General features: G+C 36.9%; 1 protein-coding gene across 6 annotated transcripts in view; it reads right to left on the reverse strand.

Annotated features, from left to right (window-relative positions):
* TENM1 (teneurin transmembrane protein 1) overlaps positions 1–19,622 on the reverse strand; it is a 1,037,319-nt gene extending 1,017,697 nt beyond the window's left edge. For all 6 annotated transcript variants that reach the window (XM_053699127.1, XM_053699121.1, XM_053699124.1 and 3 more), the window contains exon 1: positions 19,403–19,622. In XM_053699127.1, coding sequence (XP_053555102.1) covers positions 19,403–19,622 — 220 coding nt within the window. The remainder of the gene's footprint in view (positions 1–19,402) is intronic.
* Between the last annotated feature and the right edge of the window lie 3,494 nt (positions 19,623–23,116).

Raw genomic sequence — 23,116 nt, forward strand, 5'->3', positions numbered from 1 at the left:
ATTTGATCGCATTTGTTGGTGAAATGGTGGCATGAAATATACCAAAATGGGCCTAGATCAATACTTTGGGATGTTTTCTAAAAATATATATATACATGTCAATGGCTATTCAGGGATTCCTGACAGATATCAGTGTTCCAATGTAACTAGTGCTAATTTTGAAAAAAAAAAAATGGTTTGGAAATAGCAAAGTGCTTTTTGTATTTATGGCCCTATAACTTGCAAAAAAAGCAAAGAACATGTAAACATTGGGTATTTCTAAACTCAGGACAAAATTTAGAAACTATTTAGCATGGGTGTTTTTTGGTGGTTGTAGATGAGTAACAGATTTTGAGGTTAGAAAAAGTGTGGTTTTTTTTCCATTTTTTCCTCATATTTTATAATTTTTTTTATAGTAAATTATAGGATATGATGAAAATAATGGTATCTTTAGAAAGTCCATTTAATGGCGAGAAAAACAGTATATAATATGTGTGGGTACAGTAAACGAGTAAGAGGAAAATTACAGCTAAACACAAACACAGCAGAAATGTAAAAATAGCCCTGGTCCCAAACAGACAGAAAATGGAAAAGTGCTGTGGTCATTAAGGGGTTAATGTACACTACTGTTACACCAGATATGATTTGCACTCGTGTGACACTGTGCCCTGGCAGGCCCTAAAACGCACACGTGTGAAGGAAACTGACTGCCATTATTTCACAGTCAAAAAAGTGTTTTTTTTTTTAAATGTACACTACTGTTACACCAGATATGAGTTGCACTGGTGTGACACTGTGCCCTGGCAGGCCCTGAAACGCACACGTGTGAAGGAAACTGACTGCTATTATTTCACAGTCAAAAAAGTGTTGTTTTTTTTAAATGTACACTACTGTTACACCAGATATGAGTGGTGGCACTGGGCAAGTCGGCACAGTATATGCTGTGAGCCTGACACACACGCTGGCAGGCAGGCAACTGCAATTAGATTACACAGGGAAAAAAAAAAGCAGACTGATGTTCTAGCCCTAAAAAGGACTTTTTGGGGTGCTGTCCTTACAGCAGAGATCAGATGAGTCCTTCAGGACTGTAGTGGACACTTAATACACTAGCCTAGCTATCGATTTCCCTATTAAATCAGCAGCAGCTACACTGTCCCTCCTCTCACTAAGAATGCAGCTTCCGAATGAATCTAAAATGGATGCTGTCCAGGAGGTGGGAGGGTCTGGGAGCGAGGGTCTGCTGCTGATTGGCTGGAATGTGTCTGCTGACTGTGAGGTACAGGGTCAAAGTTTACTCAATGATGATGAATAGGGGGCGGACCGAACATCGCATATGTTCGCCCTTCGCGAGTTCCAGGAACTATTCGCCGGTGAACTATTCGCGACATCACTAATCGGGACACTATTAAGTACTTTAATCAAGAATACACGGCTTACAATCAAATTTCCATGTCTCACTTAAGACTTCAGTCTAAGTGCCAAAATGCCATTCTAAAAACCAAAACACATCCAATAAGCAGACCCAAAACTTGCCAGTAGTTTGTCTTTAACGATGAATAGGGTAGAAGGAACATACAATCATATAGAACAAACTCTCCAGCAAGTGAATAAAACAAACAGGAATTATAATATACAGTATTTAATTTCCCAACCAAGAAATAACCTGGTTTTATATTATATTTAATATTATTGTAACATAGGTAAATCCTGAGATATTAATTATATAAAAATGCATACAGAAAGAATATATACATGGATAGTAATATAATTATCTCCATATAACCAAATGAACATATTGCAGTATGTTATTCCAAGAGCAATGGAATGTATTCAGCCTAAAATGAAAATGTGCTGGGCCAATATTATGATGAGCAATCTGTAATCTGTGATCACATGATTTCACTCGCCATTGAATTTCTGATGGAACTTGATAAGGTAACTGCAACAGACACATCCAATGTCCCAATTTGATGGCTGCTCTTAAGGCCTACTTGTGATTTGCCATCTTTCTGTGAAGTATGTCACCAACCCCCCCCCATTAAAAAAAAACAAAAAAAAACCCCAAAGAGAGAAGCAAAATGCAGACCTCTAACGACATACTTGGCTACACTACAAATATTCTATTACACACACAGATACATGGAAACATACACACGTTTTACAATAACAGCTATGCAATTTAATAGCACACAACTGTTACTAATACCTGAGTTAAAGATCCCATACAAATGTTAAAAAGCATGGAAATTTCAAACTTAACCCCCCACCCCTTAGAAATTTTGCATTATATTGCTAGAAAAATCACACACAAGATATGCTCTATTACATCCCTAATGATCTCACCTTTGACATTATCTGAATATAAATCAAAGTATATATAGAAAAGTATAACAACAAAAATGTATAAATACATTTCAAGACATGTCTGTGTATATTGTCTTATTTCATTTAGCCTGCACTGCAAGGCCCCTACACTTTTGAAGGGACAGGCAGTATAGCCAATCCGCAGCTGTACTAGATGCACCATAGGCTACACAGAGCAATAACTGCTGCCCTACATATAATCGAGATAAGCAGTAAGTGCATGTACTTCGAAGAATACAGGGCAAGCTGTACTGTAACTGATTAGTACTATGCCCATCACTTTGATAAATAAAAAAGTCTTGTAATGGGCTGTACAGATATACTACTTATGGGATGTTTGAATGGGGCACTAGCTCCGGGCCTGTGCTTTGGGAGCCTCCACTGTCATGCTTTGGTGCAGAATGCAGACCATGAATAGCACTCAGCTAATAGCACTTACTGAGTCTGGACATAATGCTCAGCTGATACTGTTAGACACAGTCTGCACTACAGGACAGAATGTGTTAGATAGAAAAGACTACAGTGTTTAAAGTGACTCAACAGACTGCAGAATCATAGAATGGAAACATATCTAGACCACATCCTAATTATAGAGGGACATTTGAGGTTTCATTGTGAAAATAGTTCTAGTAATGGTTGAGAATGTATATTAAATTTAGGAGCCAGCACCAAGCATACTGATGAACTAGTCAAATACTTTTTAAAGAGCCAAAAAGGGTATCTACATATGTATATCTCACTTGAGGGCCAACTCTTTGGAAGAAATGTTAAGATATTAAATTAATGAAATTCGGAGACTCTAATCAATGTGCAAGGTATGTGACTCCCTGTTTTTTTAATTAAGAGGCTTTTTTTAGTATTAGCTGACCATGAGAGGAAATTGGCATTGAATTAGTCATATATTGCTTCATAAATCCTCTGAGATAAGTGGATAACTTGATCATAGGTTGATATGCATTTGTCCCTCTCACTACAATTTGCTTGTCCTCCCATCTTCTATTGGAAGATGAAAAATTAAGTCTACACAAGGCTGTGACAAATCCTGGAATACATTGTTTTATTTCAAATTATTATTAATTGACTATTTAACATGCCTATATACAAATGCCTTTCACATTGTTAGCTTTTGCCTCCTTCCAGTACACAGGATACCAAATTAGTGCCCATTACCTTTGCACACTTGGCATACATACTTAGGGCTATTATCTAAAACCTTTGCAACAGGTCTTCTCTCTTCTACCGTGCAGAGCCAATGTTTTCAGATAACATGCCAAAGTATGTGTGCCAAGTATGAGAATATCCTGCCGAGATATCCTATCTCAGTAGTCTTGTTATCCTGGCATCAGGTGAAATGATATATAGGAAATAAAATCCCATAGCTGAAATAATGCTTGGCCCTAATTAAAACGATGGCAAGGTAATAACAGTCTATACAAGGCCTCAGGCTAACCCAGGCAGACAGGTAACCACATGAACAGGATAAGCGAAACTCACAGTCAGGTACATGCCAGGGTAAGCAGCAGAATATTGCGGTACCAAGGATAAACAATTCAAGGCCAGAGTCTAAGCCAGGTCAGCAACAATATCAGAAGGCAGAGGTACGAGGGGAAATCCAAAAGCAGATGAAAAGACAAACAAAAGGGTCAGCAACAAGTAATCCAATATCTGAATAGTGCACCCAGGTAGCATAAAACCTATACATGGGCAAACAAAAGGAAACATGAAGCCCTATATAAAGGATTAAATTAGATACACCAAAGCGAAGCCTAGAGTACATAAAGTACAATAGCGTGCCTGCGTTAAAGCAAAAACAGCATGCCAAGGTACAATAAATAACATGCTTATATAGTATAGTATATTATAGCTTATTTGCAATAAACCATAGTAAGCCTAAACTGAGGCCCTGATAATACACCTGGGCTACAAATAAAGAAAAAAGCACTAAAACACAACAGATAAATAGCATGACTGTATGTCAATATCATGATTGCACTTAGAGAACAGGGCACCACCACAGCGCTTCTAAATGTCCACATCACCATGTAAACAGTGCAACAGGAAATCATTAATGCGCCCAAGGTTTAACACAGTTGCGGACCTACTCAACAGAACACAGACAGGCTCAGCACTGGGTATAATTGTCTTGAAGTATTCTCTATAGAAAAATGAGTGCACGTAGCTGGGGTTACTGCATACCCCCAATAGTGTAGCAAAAGTTCCAACAGAAAATGCCACAGCACCACAGGTATTTCCAAAAGATTATTCCTTTATTTTAAAGCATAACATGTGATGTTTTGGCCTCATAGGCCTTAATCATGCATCTATTCAACCTGCTCAACAGAGGACCCTGGTGCAAAATTGTTTTGGGCCCCCAAAAGGTAACTCAGTAATAAGCAATAATAATAATACACATGATGTTCTGTATTATGAATGATGTGTATGATAGATAGAATCTGCACTAATAAAATGATTCCCTGTATTAGGACAGTACACTTTCTGCACATGTGTATGTATAGACACTCTGCTATGGGCCCCATGCCAGCACTTGGGCCCAAGTGCCAATGCACCTGCTACACCAATGGTAGTTCTGGACCTGGCTTAACAAAACGCCACACTTAAACTCAGCAACGCTCCGGAGCCTAACAGGTAAATATAACATAGAAGGAAAATTACCCTATTTTACTACCATAGCTAGGGGAAAAAAACTTTGATTGGGAGAGAAGTTGTCCATATAGATGTGGACAGGCTTAAAGGGATATGAAACCCAATTTGTTTTCTTTCATGATTCAGATAGAGCATGCGATTTTAAGCAATTTTTTCTAATTTACTCCTATTCTCAATTTTTCTTTGTTGTCTTGGTTTGCTTTGTTGAATGAGCAGCAATGCACTACTGGTTGTTGACTGAACACATGGGTGAGCAAATGACAATCGGTATATATATGTAGCAACCAATCAGCAGCTAGAACCTAGATTATTTGCTGCTCCTTAGCTTTCCCAGATAAACCTTTCAGCAAAGGATAACAAGAGAAGGAAGCAAATTAAATAATTGAAGTAAATTGCAATGTTGTTTAAATTTGTATTCTCTATCTGAATCATGAAAGAACAATTTTGTGTTTCCTGTTCCTTTAAAGAAGGTGGTTAATAAGGGGGCTGGGATAGAGGGCCAAAAAATGTGTCTTGCCCAGGGCCCTAAGGCTAAGATAAGCATTCAGGAACGTGTAGTGCCCATTTTATTGTCATGTCTAATGCATACACTGATAACAGTCCAGGTGACAACTCTTGCACATGATAGAGGCTTAGGGCTCAATCTACGAAGCAGCGTAAGCTGCTTCCGGAGCCCTTGTGGGGTAGGTTTGCACATGTAAGCCTGCTTCCCGCAGTGTAAGAAGCAGTTGAGGTGATTGGTCGCTCAAGTAAAGGGACGGGCATTACACACTCAGGGTAGTGAGTAATGCTGCATACAGGCCAGTGGACAAACAGATCAGCTGCCCGTATGCAGCGGAGGCGTGCAGACAGCTTCTCAAGTTAAAATGCTGTCCGCACGCCTTTAAAAAATGGGGCCCTTAGCATTCTTCACTACTCCACCTCTCTTTTACTTTAGCCTATTGACATGCTGCTGCAATAAATAATGTTTATATATCTAAAAAAAACATTGTAAAAAAAGAAAATATCTAAAGAAAGTTAAATACAGCTTAAAAAAATAAAACACTGACTTGTAAGAAATAACTAAATGAAAACCATGAATATTCTTTTGAATAAAACCCCCAAGCTATTTAATTATACTAAAGTATTTCTTCAAAGTGACAGCCCCCTGAAATAAATCATTTTCAGAGCCACTTAAAACTAAATCACAGGGGCTTGAAAGGCATTTGAAAATTGGCTTATTCTGATTCATATCAGACATTCTAAATGTGAATTCCAATTCTTCCATTAAACTGTTATTTTAGCCATTTGCACAGGGTTTAGGACACACATTAGCATTGGTCATATGCAAAATAAAACACTGTGAACATAATGTTCTATTCTAGCGGTAATGTGTCATTTCATATATTTGTGCTAGTATTTTGAAGTCTGGAGACGGAAACACAGTGAAAAATGCAAAATGTTCCAATAGAAGAATTAAGTGCAAATGTAAATGCTGGAATTGTATATGAAGGCAATTTCACATTTGAGGATCCTCTGTGTTTTATGATTTGTCCTTAAGCCAATAGACATTCATGTTTTTATTATGAATTTTCAGATTTTTTTAATATAAATATATAAGAGGCGGGAATTTGTTCTTTCCTCCAATATTCGCAGTAAATTGCATGGTGATATTTTTCTTAGAAAATGAACTGTGAAAGAAGACTTTGCTCCCATATACAAACCGTTTTACAACTGAAGTTAGTAGCAAGCATATGGATAGTTAACTCATTATTTGATGTAATGAATACATTACTGAACACATTCATGTTTACATCCACATGTTTAAGTGAGTCAGAAAACTGCTTTCACAATAAAATCTATTTGGAAAAATCTATTCAAATTTAAACTTCCATGATTCAGACAGACCATGCAATTTTAAACAACTTTCCATTTTACTTCTATAATCAAATTTGCTTTGTTCTCATAGGGGTCAATTTATCAAGCTCCGTATGGAGCTTGATGCCCCGTGTTTCCGGCGAGTCTTCAGGCTCACCGGAAACAGAAGTTATGAAGCAACGGTCTAAAGATCGCTGCTCCATAACCTGTCCGCGGCGAAAAGAAATCAAACCAATCGAATATGATCAGGATGATTGACACCCCCTGCTAGCGGGCGATTGGTCACGCATCTGCAGGGGGCGGTATTGCACCAGCAGTTCATAAGAACTACTGGTGCAATCATAAATGCCGACTGCGTATGCTGTCGGCATTTATCGATGTGCGGTGGACACGATATGCTACATTGTATCATGTCCGCTCGCACATTAATAAATTGACCCCTTAGTATCCGTTGATTAATAGCTGCTGATTTGTTGCTGCACATATATGTCCCTGGACATTGGCTCACTCAATTTGCTCAGCTAGCTCCCATAAGTGCATTGCTGCTCCTTTAATAAAGGATACCAAGAGAATAAAGCTAATGTAGTAATAAAAGCAAATTGGAAAACTGAGACAATCAGTTTATATGAATTATAAACTTAAAGGGACACTGCACTTATATGCATGAATCAGTAGCATGTATCCATTTGTATGAACTTATTGTTGCCTGAAAATAAAAAAAAGAAGTAAAAGCCGTTTAAATTTAAATTTGTATCTAGGAGTCAATAAGCATTAGTAGGATGTACAAACAAGCCAGATTACTATTTAGCGTCACTTGTAATTTAAAAATACATAGAACATTTTACCCTATGTGAATAAAATTGTAATGTAAAATATCTACAGTACATACACATTAAAACATATTATAAAATATTAAAATTGATTATAAATTATTTTTCTTGTTTTCAGGTACTTGAGTGGAGTGCTCCAAGGTATATATACAAATCTAGTTTGCGCTCAACTTATAATATGAGCACAAGTTATCTTGTAATCTAGCCCTATGTTTGTTAGACAAGAGTCCTTTAACCCCTTAACGACACATGTCGTACAGGGTACGTCTTGCACAAACTGGTCTTTACGTACCCTGTATGACATTAGGGGTTTAAAGTGTCTGGAAGCAATCCTGATTGCTTCCAGCCGCTTTCCGGTTATTGCAATGATGCCTCGATATCGAGGCATCCTGCAATAACACCCCTTGGCCATCCGATGCAGAGAGAGCCACTATGTAGCCCTCTCTGCATCGGACATCGATGGCCGGTATAGTTGGTGGGTGGGAGCTGACGTGGGAGGCGGGTGGGCGGCCATCAGTGTGCCCTATGATGTCGAGGGGGGGCGGGATCGTGGGTGGGACTCATAGAGGTGTGAGCGCGTGCACGGGGGGCGAGGGCGGGCACGTGCATGGGGTTGAAGCGGGTGGGTACTGCTACACTACAGACTTTTTTTTAAATAAAAGTGGGATAGAGAGGGGTAAAATTTCTTTTAAAAAAAGCATCTAAGAGATCTGGGAGGGGGTGGGGGGTTGGTCTTTGGGGGGGAAGCTACACTACAGAAAAAATAAAAATAAATAAAAAAAAAGGCCATTTTTTAGTAAGCTGGGTACTGGCAGACAGCTGCCAATACCCAAGATTGCTACCATTAAGGTAGAGGGGGAGGGTTAGAGATCTGTTTGGGGGGAACAAGGAGGTTGGGGGCTAAGGGGGGATCCTACACATCAGCATATGTAAATATGCTAAAAAAAAAAAAAAACCTTTTATTTTAGTACTGGCAGCTTTCTGCCAGTACTTAAGATGGCGGGGACAATTGTGGGGTAGGGGAGGGAAGAGAGCTGTTTGGGAGGGATCAGGGGGTCTGATGTGTCAGGTGGGAGGCTGATCTCTACATTAAAGCTAAAATTAACCCTGCAAGCTCCCTACAAGCTACCTAATTAACCCCTTCAATGCTAGACATAATACACGTGTGATGCGCAGCGATATTTAGCGGCCTTCTAATTACCAAAAAAGCCATATATGTCTGCTATTTATGAACAAAGGGGACCCCAGAGAAGCATTTACAACCATTTGTGCCATAATTGCACAAGCTGTTTGTAAATAATTTCATTGCGAAACCTAAAGTTTGTGAAAAAGTTTGTGAAAAATGAACGTTTTTTTTTTATTTGATCGCATTTGGCGGTGAAATGGTGGCATGAAATATACCAAGATGGGCCTAGATCAATACTTGGGGTTGTCTACTACACTACACTAAAGCTAAAATTAACCCTAGAAGCTCCCTACATGCTCCCTAATTAACCCCTTCACTGCTGGGCATAATAAACGTGTAGTGCGCAGTGGCATTTATCGGCCTTCTAATTACCAAAAAGCCACGCCAAAGCCATATATGTCTGCTATTTCTGAACAAAGGGGATCCCAGAAAAGCGTTTACAACCATTTATGCCATAATTGCACAAGTTGTTTGCAAAATATTTCAGTGAGAAACCTAAAGTTTGTGAAAAAAATTGTGAAAAAGTGAACAATTTTTTTAATTTGATCTCATTTGGCGGTGAAATGGTGGCATGAAATATACCAAAATGGGCCTAGATCAATACTTTAGGATGTTTTCTAAAAAAATATATATACATGTCAAGGGATATTCAGGGATTCCTGAAAGATATCAGTGTCCCAATGTAACTAGCGCTAATTTAAAAAAAAAGTGGTTTGGAAATAGCAAAGTGCTACTTGTACTTATTGCCCTATAACTTGCAAAAAAAGCAAAGAACATGTAAACATTGGCTATTTCTAAACTCAGGACAAAATTTAGAAACTATTTAGCATGGGTGTTTTTGGTGGTTGTAGATGATTAACATATTTTGGGGGTTAGAAAAAGTGTGTTTTTTTCCATTTTTTCCTCATATTTTATAAAAAAAATTATAGTAAATTATAAGATATGGTGAAAATAATTGTATCTTTAGAAAGTTCATTTAATGGCGAGAAAAATGGTATATAATATGTGTGGGTACAGTAAATGAGTAAGAGGAAAATTACAGCTAAACACAAACACCGCAGAAATGTAAAAATAGCCCTGGTTGGCCTTTAAGTGGTTAAAGAGACTTATGTCAAATTATGTACAACTCAATCCCTTTTTTACAGATTGGCCAATAAATTGAGATAAATCTGACTGTATATTTTTCTATACATTCATTTTTTAATTAAACACAGGTATTGAAAATATAAAAACTTAGGAGCCAGACCGAACTTTTGGGAACCTTAGGGGAGGGACCTACATATAAAATTATTATATTTTTTTAAATGAATTTAAAAGTAATTTTTAAAGAAATTTATAAAAAACAGAGTGCACCACAATAGTGTATTATGTTTCAGATTTAACTTTAATGGACCATTAAATACAGAATAATTGCATAATAATAGAATTCAGTAGCACTTACTCTGAATTTTAAATGAGCAGTAGATGTTTTCTGACAAATTTAAAAATTTATTTCAATTTTCTGGCCCCCTCTATCATGTCCACAAAACAAAAGGAGGTAGTACCGCTGTCCAAGTTTAAAAGTCTTTCATTCACAAAAAATAGTTAAAAACATAGAAGCATCCAAAAGGTATAGTAACAGAGAGCGTAGCACCTGATGTCTTACATGTTTCAGCACTAAGCCGTAATCATAGCCTAAGGTGCAACACATGATACATTACTTTAAAAAGGGCTACAAATTACCTGATAGGTCAAAACACTAAAACAATGAGTACGCCCTCTGAAGATAGTTAAACAGTACCTAGATGACTTGTGTGAATGACACATACATAATATTGACATTAACCCTGTAGAGAACATATTACACTATATCAAAATACAGAACTAGATCAATTATAAGTACAGTATAGCAGTGGCGTAGCGTGGGTTGTCAGCGCCCAGGGCAAGGTAAGATTTGCGCCCCCCCTAACCCATTAGCACTGACTCTCTTCCACCAGTACAGTAGGTACTTGCTTATAGGCTAATAAACTCCATTGGTAAACAGGGTCATACCTCCTCATACATAGAAAAAGATGTAGATTTAGGAAACAGGAATATCCAAACAATGTTATGAATTGAATATATTAAATTTTAAGATTCATCATGTACAACATATAACATATTACTTTAATGATCTTTTAAGTGATAACTACTGGCTTAGACAGCACATAACATGATTTTTTTTCCATTTTGCTGCATGTGTATTCCTTGGTGCCATACATCATCCCAGATAAACTGAATACAACAGTGTATATACTATATATATATATATATATATATATATATATAAACACATGTATATTAGCACATCAAATATACCTTAGCAAATTTAATAACCTATTATAATATAATAATTGTTTATAACAAATAAACTGCAGAGCTATATTGTGATTTTACAGCTGAAAATCCTGGCTGCCAGAGAGTGTTGCTATTCATTGTACTTACAATACCTTACAACCCTCAATGGCTGCTATTAGATTAACAATGCATTTTATAAATTTGGAAAAGAAAAAACATTTGTAAATTAGAATATTCTATTGTTCACACAATATTTAGTGGAAGATAAATAAGAGATGATCTAATAACAATAACAAAATAAAAATATTCTATTGTCTCTAAAGATTTCAGACCAAGTTTTTTTTTTTAAATGTATTTGTAATTTTATTTTAAATTTAGGATGCCAGTGAGTGGGCACAATGAGCAATGACTTCTCCAGCTTCAATGTGAAAAGACACGAAAGCTAGGGCCTCCTCTCACATGTCCGTTTACATCCTCTCACATGTCCGTTACAATTAGATCCCAGGATGCAATCGTGTCCTGTCCTGGCTGGACCGTGTTAACATTTCTCTCTTAGCAATGGCATGTTTAATCCTGACAATTTGATTTTGCAGTCAATATAGCCACTAAGCCGCTGCCACCGACATCCCTTTCCTCTCCTCCCCAAAAGACTTACCTTTTATTCTTTTAAAGTCACGGGCAGGCACCGGGCAGGCACGACGCGCTAGAGACAGTCCTCAGGCTCTTCCTCCACTACTTGCTCCCTCGGTCCCTCCTGACCTGCGCGCTGGGAGTGGGAGGAGTCAGGACCTGCCGTGCTACGTAAACTATAACGCTGCGGCTAGACAGCAGGTAACTTTCAGACAGAGTCGGATAAGATTACACTTACAGGTGGGGGCACTGGCACAGAGAGACTCACAGACCGTGACGAGTCAGACGACACTGACAAACAATTGAAGTTCACACTTGCATTGAGAGTGACTCAAGAAGACAGAACAGCAGGGTTGCCAAAATCGCCGCTGGAGTCTGGGACTGTCACAACAGTCTACTGTCGGGTGGAGGCTTTTGCGCCCCCCATAATTATGCGCCCGGGGCCATCGCCCCTGCAGTATAGTACAATATTTACAGCAGAACAAATCCAGACTGTAGCACACATGATTAGCATTTTGTGTATTCATGAATATACTGATACTTATACTTAAAGAAACACTCTAATGTGTGCAAACCTATGAATATGACTAAGCGCTTATAGGATTCTAAATATTGGGGTTTGGTAATATAATATAATCCCAGCATGTAGCTCCATAGAGCAAATGGATTTATATATATGTTATTGGAACACATAAGCATATGTACAAATATTACTATAAATATACAAGAAATATAGCTGTCGGACAATTCAAAGTGTGTAAAAAGACTGAATGAAACTGTAAGCCTCTGACTTAGCAGGATAGATATACCATATGAGAGAAAAAGGTATGTAAACAGATACAGCAATGTAAAAACTGGTGTGTATATATATATATATATATATATATATATATATATATATATATATATATATATATATATACACACACAAATGTTGAAGAAAATATACTATTCCCCGAAATTAATTAAATCATATTTAGAATTTAGTCCTTGAGGTATTCTGGTCCTAAGCTGGTAAATTCAGAACACCTCACGTTTGGCCAAAAGTTTTTCCAGATCCCCTCCTCTCTTTGGTACAGTCACTTGTTAAATAGCCACCCACCTAAATGTGTTCAACTTACAGTTGTTTAATGTGGCAAAGTGCTGGACCAAGGAGTGGTGGATTTACCTCTGGTGATAGTAGTGTATATGTGTTCTCTTATCCATGAGTTGATGTCCCTAGAGGTGAGGCCTACATACTGGATATTGCACTTGATACAAATGATCAAGTATATAACATATGTACATGTACAATTAAGACATGCTTTAATATCGTACGATTTGCCACTGACCGCTGATGACCACTGATGTAAAATTGTTAGTGATCTGAACATATTCACAGGGTTTACATTTTCTTTGCCAAATCTAAACATTCCAGTATGAGTGAGCCAAGAACTCTAAGCTCTATCAGATTGTTTTAATTATATAGGGGACAGTAGGGAACCAAGGGTGCGGCATCTTTTATATGAGCAAAGCACACCTTCCTGTACTACTTCTGTCAGTTTGTCATCTATGGCTAAAAGGGGGTGGTGTTTCTTAATAATACCAGATATTTATGAAAATTGGACACTAAAGCCAGTTACAAAATGGACCCCTTTAAAAGTTTTTTTTCTAGCTTTAGTAGTACTGTCTTGTAACAAAGTGTCTCTCTAGATCATCTGCACTTTATTTTTGGCTTCTTTAATATGACTATTGTTGTATTTCCTTTCTTTAAGTCTTTCCTCCAACAGTTTGGCTTCATGCATAAAGTCTTGCTGTCTACTGTAGTTTCTTTTTAGCCTGGTAAATTGATCTTTAGCTACTGCATAAGAGGTATTTTTGGGGTGACAGCTAAACTGTATGGAGCAAAGTGTTGCCAGAGATTGGTTTGAGAAACACCTTAGTGTTGATATTACCGTCTCCACCACCAACCAGACATAGATCGAGAGAGTTGATATTGCTGGGATCAAATTTGAAAGTAAAGCATAGGCCATTGTCATTTACATTTAGCCATTGGATACAAGTGCCAATTATCTCAATGGGACCTGACCATATCAGAAGCATGTCATCTATATATCGCTTAAAAAAGAGTGCATGGAACCTGAAGGGGTTATTGTCTCCAAAGATGTGGACTAACTCCCACCATCCAAGATATAAATTGGCATATGAGGGGGCAAATTTTGCCCCCATGGTGGTGCCACATCTCTGGAGATAATAAGTACCCTCAAAATAGAAAAAATGATGTGTGAGCAAAAAAGTCAACACATGAATGGCAAATGACTGAAACTCAACTGTGTATTCAGTTTACTGGGCAAGAAAAAACTTCCCTGCCTTGATACCTTTATTGTGTGGTATCGAGAAATACAGGGAGACTGCATCTACAGTTACCCAGGTGTAAGAGTTGTCCCATGTAAATTGCTTTACCAAATTTAAGATATGTTGGAATCCCTGGTATATAATGGCAAGTTTACTACTATGGGTTGAAGTATGGCATCAAGCCATTGGGACAATTGCTCTAATAAAGAGTCTATACCGCTTACAATAGGTCTACCCTGAATGTCTGTTAGAGACTTGTGGACTTTTGGAAAATGGTGAAACATGGGTATCCTGGTATATTTGACATCAAGGTACTGTGTAGTATGTTCATCCAGGAACCCGTGCTCCAGACCATCCTCCAAAATGTGAGTTAGTTCTCTCTTGTACTGAGTGGTAGGATTGCTGTCCAAATTTGATAATCATGTGTGTTACCAAGCTGACAGAGGGCTTCTGAGACATAATCTGCCCGATCCATAACTACTATAGACCCGCCCTTATCTGCAGGATGTATGATTATAGAGTTATCTACTTGAATATATTTTAATGCAACCCTTTGGTTCTTAGATAGGTTGTTTTTGATTGGGTCCAGATTATCTCTGAGGCCTTGAAGGTCCTTTTCAACACGACTATAAAAGGTTTCAATAACTGGGCCCCTGCTGTGTATAGGATAGAACTTGGATTTATCCCCAAATTTAAACCCACTATTCACCTCACCATTAGTCACATTTGTTTCTGAAGCTAACGCCTGTAAATCGACTATATCACAATTTTCTTCAAAGGTTTGAAATTCAGGTGGGTGAACTGTGGGGCGCTCAGTCAATTCAATATGAGTGTCAGTGTAGTCTGAAAAGTGTTTCTTGAGAGTAATATTTCTGAAAAATTTGTTTATATCAATCATCGTTTGAAACATGTCAAAGTTTGTAGTGGGTGCAAAGTCTAAGCCAAATCCTAAGACCTCTATTTGTACATCAGTTGGATTAATAAAGGACAGGTTAATAACGTTGTTCACTTGTATTTTCTTTGAGTGTGATTGCCCCTCAGCTGATACCTGTCCTGGTTGTCCGGTCGTGGGCCCCCCTCATCCCTGAGGGTCCTGGCCCAACAAAAAAACCTGATCCAACAAAGATTGTTCACCACTGATAACATTGCTGATAGCCCCTATGAGGTTACTGTGAACTTGACTGGGAATATATTTCAAACCTTTATTCCCTTCTTTGTTGTCAGGTTTTTCTTTAAGTCTGGCACCTGAGGACATATTTGATGATGCCATATTTGTTTGTGGGTGTCCCAGAATCCCTGAGTGTTGGTAAATGTGTGTATTAGCGTTTACTAGTGTAACAATGTTATCCTTTGTGCCTGGCTGCCTGTCATCTGATGACCACTCTGTTTCACTATCTGAGAAAGAAACAGATTTAGACTGTTTGTTCTTTCGCCTGCAGTTACCCCTTCTGTTTTTATTATTATTTTGTGGCAGGCTGCGTCTGTAGTCATTACGCTGTTTTCTACTCCAAATATATACAGAGTTGGACAAATAGTCCGTTTTATCTCTTATAAATTTAAGATGTTTACTCTACATAATAAGTTGCTTACTACGGGCTACTGAGTCATGGAGGATAGCGTCAAATTTGGCAAAGTGTATCATGTGACAACTTTCAGGCAATAACAGACTCATATATGTATACACTGAACTCTTGGACATGCTAAGTAGTAACTGGTGCCTCAGAAAGTGTGCATATAAAAACTGTGCACAATACGACAATGGAAAGAAATTGTCAAGTATCTTAAAACTGCTTGCTCTATCTGAATCATGAAAACTTATTTTTTACTTTAGTATTCCTTTAAAGAGAGAATAGTAAGCACCAGGCAAATCTGAAATTACTTATATTGAAAGCAGAAAATCAAAAGTTTTTTAAAAGAAATAAATCTCTTTATCCTACCTTTTCAGTGATTAGTATATACACTCTTTAGAAGATTTGTTAGCAGAAACCTGTGTTTTGGCTTCCAGCAAACTGGGATGCCTGATTTAGCACTTTTAATACTTTCCATCAAACTTGTGAGTTGTTTACTTTATTCTCTTTAAAGTTAAACATCAAAGATAATACAATATTGTAGTACTCTCTGTTTTTAATTCTTGTTTTCCCAACATACCTTAGAAGCTTCAGTTTGGTGAAAACACACTATCTTACTTTTCAAGTTTTGTATTGTCTTAATATTTCTTTTTATGTTACATATCTTTGCGACAGAGTGTTTTGTAGCACCCTCTTTAGGTTTCCTTGGGTATAACCCATATTCCAACTTTAAAGGGATGTAAACACTACATAAATGTTAATTATTATAATATAGTACAAAATTGCAAACATTCCTTAAAATTATATTACTCTTATTAGTTCAGTTAATAACTTGTTTGTCTTAATCAAATATACTATTGATAATTCAACTCTAAGGCAGTCTCAAAATGATATCAGAGAAAATTACTTACACACTTAGTCTCCTTTAAGACTGTTCTGAGTAACAGTTAATATTTTAAATCACTGGTTTTCCCACCTGTCCCCAGGCCTCCCTAACAGGCCAGATTTTCAGGATTACCTTGGGTAAGAGTAGGTAAAATAACCATGTTAACTAGTCAGCTGATTATTTCACCTGTGTTCTACTTCAGAAATCTGGCCTGTTAGGGAGGAAAACTAGTGGTATAAATTGTTGTGAGAGAAATTCAGTCTGTTCCAACAAATAGTTATTTACTGCTTCTGCATTATTCTGAATGCAGTCATATTGGCCTTAAACTCCCTAAAACAACATCAATAAAAGTACACAGATAGTACAATATAGTGTTGTACATTTAATCACACATTTCATCAAAATATGGAAACACAATCTCCACTCTCATAGGGACTCTACTCATAAGGCTCCATTCATCAAACTGTATATTCGCATATTCCGGCTGCAGGAGGTGAATGCTGCTTTACAAGCCATGAACGCAGTCTGATAATGCAAGTGCTATACTTGTCTGCCTGCTTGTTAGTAAATGGGGACTATAAATTGTAACCTCAAACACTGTAAGACATGTTATGAGCATGTTCTGTATGAGGGACCCAGCCTTGCAAAGGCAATCACTTGTCTATCCTTGGACTTGAGGCTCCTACCTAGAATGTACCACCTCAGTCGCCTGCTGCTAAATAGATTAAAGGGACATTAAACCCAAATTTTTTCTTTCATGATTTAGAAAGAGAATGCAATTTTAAACATCTTTCTAATTTACTTCTATTATCTAATTTGTTTTATTCCCTTGATATTCTTTGCTGAAAAGCATATCTAGATATGCTCAGTAGCTGCTGATTGGTTGCTGCACATAGATGCCTCATGTGATTGGCTCTCCCATGTGCATTGCTCTTTCTTCAGCAAAGGATATCTAACAAATTAAGCAAATTATATAATATAAGTAAATTGGAAAGTTGTTTAAAATTGTATCTGAATCATGAAAGAAAAAATGTGGGTTTAGTGTCCCTTTAACTCCTTACTGCACAAAACCTTGGCTTTAACAAATATCCACCCCAACAAAAAAGCAACAGTAACATTTTATTTCAAATAACACAATACACTAAATTGCTAATGTAGAGTGATATAAGGGGGCGTGGCTTGTCATGTCTTGAGGGGATTTCCCACTTTATGGTACAAACATCCACCCTTGCAACATATATTTTTAAATTCATGCATCAAGTTCTTCTTCCCTCAAGCACCGCTAGGAAACTTCCCCCTAATATATCCACAAATATGCATATTCTACTTACTAGCTGATCATGTTTGTTTTAATACATAGGGCTCCATTTATTAAGCAGTGTTTGCTGCTTCTGAGGCCCATTGTATCAAGATCACCTGATACAAATGTTAAGCAGAAGAGGTCCTAAATTCGGTATGATACACAGCCCATGCTAGCAGCAGAATTGCCGCCAGTGAGCAATTTAAATTTAATTCTCTTTTCAAATGTGATTTGTTGTCTTGGTATCCTTTGTTGAAAAGAATGCGCACATATCCTACACTAGTGGGAGCTAGATGCTAATTGGTGCCTGCACACATTTGTCTCTTGTGATTGGCTAACTAGCTGCATTCAGCTAGATCCCAGTGCCTGCACACATTTGTCTCTTGTGATTGGCTAACTAGCTGCATTCAGCTAGATCCCAGTAGTGCAATGCTGTTCCTTCAGCAAAGAATAACAAGAGAATGAAGCAAATTTGATAATAGAAGTGAATTTGAAAGTTGTTTAAAATTGTATTTTCTATTCAATATCATAAAAGAAAAATGTGGGGATCCCTGTTCCTTTAGTTGTGTATTTAAAGCAAAAATAGAATATTATGTAGACATAATGTTTTAAACTGTTTTACTTGTTTAAATAATGAAGAAGTATGTGTAAAGTTTAAGGAAATTAAAGGGTGCTGTCATGTTATAATCTACGCTTCTTCTTCTGAGTCCATTTAGGGATCTTAGAAATAAGCTGCTATACTGCTGAAACAATGGCTGTGTAGAATATAGCAAGATTATTTTTTGTGAAGTCTTGTAGGAGCCAGAAAGCATACGGTTTCAGAGTTAAATTACAGGAAATAATAATCAATGATGAAAATTTGTTTTTTTGTTTGTTAAATACACATAATTAAACTTTTTATAGTACAATCACTCAAAGGCCCATAGTTATTAAGATCTGGTGGACCTGATCCGACACTGCTCGCCGTATTCAGCATTGCCCCAGCAGCTCACAAGAGCTGCTGGTGCAACGCCGCCCCCTGCAGACTCGCTGTGAATTAGCCGCCAGCAGGGGGGTGTCAATCAACCCGATCGTACTAGATCGGGTTGTATTGTGGCGATGTCTGTCTGCCTGCTCAGAGCAGGTGACAAGTTATGGATCAGTGGTCTTTGTGACCGCTGCTTCATAACTGCTGTTTCTGGTGAGCCTGCAGGCTCGCCAGAAACACGGGGCATCAAGCTCCATACGGAGCTTGATACATATGCCCCATTGTCTTTAATGTCCCTTTAAGAGACCTTGCTCCCTGACTTGTTAAAATCTCTATTGAAGTGTTTGAGGTTAATGCAAAACTAAATATGTATAAAGCACTTCCATAGACAGATCCAAAAGCTCAACGTTACTTATGAAACTACCTGTATTTATGGAACCCAAAATTTAAAAAAGAAAATACAGCAATATACAATTCTGAATATGCTAAAAAAATTAAGTGCTTTGAATAAAAATATTTACCTTGGTTGGCATCTTCAACTGCTTTTCTTTTCCTGCTACTGTGATTGTTATAATTAAGTCTTATTTCCTGGGTGCATTCTTGTAGCGTTTCCCTGGAGTTATATGATTGTCTTGGTTTGTGATCATCATCGCTATCTTCAGAGGAACTGGTGTAGGTTAGGTCCATTTCATGCTTAACCTTGGATAATGGTTGATAAGGCTTGCTGTCCAATTGCTCCATATTTTATTTTTAATTTATATGACCTCACAGTCATGAAGAGCAAATTGCATGAACATTCAAATATGATAGGTGTCTAGAAAAGAAAAAAAGAATGAAGATTGTCAAAACAATCTGTTCAGCGCTGCGGAATCTGTTGGCGCTCTACAAATACCTGATAATATTAATAATAATAATAAAACAGCATGTAGATTTTAGAAATATACAGAATGTATATAGAAGTTTACTATACTATAATAAAAACCACTACAAAGCCCATTTGTAATACACACATATTATATAGATGATTAGTGGCTGAGAGCTAATATATAAAATCAAACATCTATTATATACTAACATATGTCTTTATAATATTAAAGAGACACAGAAGTCAACATTTAACTTTAGTTATTCAAACAGAGGATTTGATTATCAAAAAACACACATTTTAAGCATAAAAATAAGCATCTTAATGCAATAATAAATTATTTTTGGATATTATGGAAATTTGGATTTTTTTTTAATTGTGTATACTATCTGAATCATCAAAGAACAAGTTTTGGGTTTCATGTCCCTTTAAGTAGCAGCCATTTTTAATTTCAAATCTGTGTTGTAGGGTAAGATTTGCAATAAGTAATATATTATTGCAACATGTGAGTCCAACTACAAATGAACAACTTTATTGGTACAATAAGAAAAACAAAACACTTTAATCAGCGGTTTTCACATTTTCATTTTAGCTCTTTAAGACAGTAAATTGTAACTAAACTTGTATCTGTCCATTTTAGTAGGAAATGTTTGTTATTATCTTTTTTGACTACTATAGTTGTGGTTCTGAGCACTCAAATTCTGGTATATTATGTTCTGCAACTGGCATCTACTGTAGGTCACACTGACATCCAAGAACATCATAAGTAAGATGTTAACAGGATTCATTACAGTAATACATTTTTCCAGTGTAAGGAGTGTTATCTCTGTAGAATAGCAGATCTTTGATGTAATTTTCTAAGCCTAGCCTCCAGAAAGAAATGTTAACTATCATAAGTTTGCCCAACTCTGACTCTGTGTTTAAGAATCCTTGCAAATAATGTATTGAGAATTAGCGGTACATTACAACAGCAGTATTTTCACAACATTTCACTCATGGGCCGCCATTTATCATTGTGCGGACGGACATGATCCACTATAGCTATAGCTATAGCTATTTATTATTTCCTACGCTGAAAAGTTGATTAGACAAAGAGGGATAGTGATGAACACCTTTGGTTAACCCCCCCCTTTTTTACCAGTACTACAGGGATCATAGATAGCTATAGCAATCGTATTCTGTCAAAGATTTTTTCTTTCTTTTCCCCCCAAATCTGTTAATACAAGAGTTGTGGAGTTTAATATAGGGGAACATCCAGGTATTTACTATACATATACTCGCTAAAGTTTTGACATACAGTTAAGCATATACTATCAGCAGCGCAATCAGAATAACAACCATTGAAATGTGTTGTTTTGCATAGTTAATAGCCTGCTTTTCAAAATATGTATTACAGGATTGTGGTATTGTATTAACAGGTCATGTCTATGAATACGGCACACAGCCGAAACGCGTAAGACCTGTCTGCTGGTCTTATTCCTGTATTTTGGATTTTAATTATTGAATAAAATTTATGTTTTATGGCATCTTGGGACTCTTACCGGATCATCTTCTTTCTGTTTTCTATTGTATTAATATATTACGTTTTTCTTATGTTCTTGTAACATTGTATAATTACATTCAGCCTATCTGTTTTTTGGGACCAGACATGCTAAGCAGCACTCATTTTATGAATGCACATAGAGTTTGAAAAGTATTTTCTGAGCGATTCAACATCAAAATTATATTCAATTTAGATAGGATCTGTTTATTATTTATTATATTTTTTAGACTATGGAAAAGGATGAATGGAAATTAGCAAAATAGAATTATATAATGTTTAAACATCTTGTATGTACCTATAATCTATATTTCCAGTTAGACTGTGATTAGATATGTATGGTGTAACAGTGTAACAAAATCACATAGAATCTGGGCTAAGTATGTAAAGCCCAATAACGTGTATTTTTTTGCGAGTAATTGTTATGTTACCTTTTTGGATTCTAGGGAACCCATAATGAGGCTAACACCTGTAACTCACCCTTTAAAAGGAAGAGGGAGACACAGTGATGTTAGCTATGATTACAGGAATATCTGAAATGCATCAGTGACATCATTCGGGCCGAGGTCATAGCCTCAGTTTTTTACAATAGCAGTTGCTACTAACTTGTGAGTGGTCTTTTGTGTATTTTTAATGATTTATGGAATAAAGTACCCTTTTGTACTTGCACCAGTTTTGAGCCGGTCTGGATACTTTCGTTTTGTGTATTTAAAGGGACAGTCTAGTCCAAAATAAACTTTCATGATTCAGATAGAGAATTTAATTTTTAACAATTTTCCAATTTACTTTTATCACCAATTTTGCTTTGTTCTCTTGGTATTCTTAGTTGAAAGCTAAACATAGGAGGTTCATATGCTAGGTTCATATTTCTAAGCCCTTGAAGGCCGCCTCTTATCTCAGGACATTTTTTTTACTGTTTTTAACCACTAGAGGGTATTAGTTCATGTGTGTCATATAGATAGCACAGTCTGTCAGGTGAGCCAGCTCTGATTGGCTAAAATGGATGCCAAAAGAACTGAAATAGGGGGCAGTTTGCAGAAGCTTAGATACAGGGTAATCACAGAGGTTAAAAGTATATTAATATAATTAATGTGTTGGTTATGCAAAACTGGGGAATGGGTAATAAATGGATTATCTATCTTTTTAAACAATAAACATTCTGGTGTAGACTGTCCCTTTAATGTAACACAAATGACTGACATGCTGGTGTAAATCATATCCTAATTTTATGAGATTACAAATTAAAAAAAGCAGCGTTAAGAGGTCCTAACGCTGCTTTTAAAAAGTAGCGTTAAGAGGTCCTAACGCTGCTTTTTAACGCCCGCTGGTATTACGAAGGTACAGGTGTACTGCTCACTTTTTTGGCCAGACTCGGAAATACCGCAAATCCACTTACGTCAATTATGTATCCTATATTTTCAATGTGACTTGCATAGCGCCGGTATTACGAGTCTGACCAAAAGTGAGAGGTAAACCCTCTCCTGTCAAGACTTGTACCGCATTTTAAAGTCAGTAGTTAAAGGGACAGTCAAGTCCAAAAAAATACTTTCATTTTTCAAATAGGGCATGTAATTTTAAACAACTTTCCAATTTTCTTGTATCAACAATTTTGCTTTGTTCTCTTGGTATTCTAGTTGAAAGCAAACCTAGGGAGGAACATATGATAATTTCTAAGCCCTTGAAAGCCGCCTCTATTTTATTTACTTTTCACAGCAGGGTAGAGCAAACTCATGTAGGCCATATAGATAGCATTGTGATCACGCTTGTGGTTAGTGGCAGACACTGCACTTATTGGCTAAAATGCAAGTCAATAGATAAAAACTAAAAGTC

Source organism: Bombina bombina, chromosome 1 (genome assembly GCF_027579735.1).
Source record: "Bombina bombina isolate aBomBom1 chromosome 1, aBomBom1.pri, whole genome shotgun sequence".
Lineage (NCBI taxonomy): Eukaryota > Metazoa > Chordata > Amphibia > Anura > Bombinatoridae > Bombina > Bombina bombina.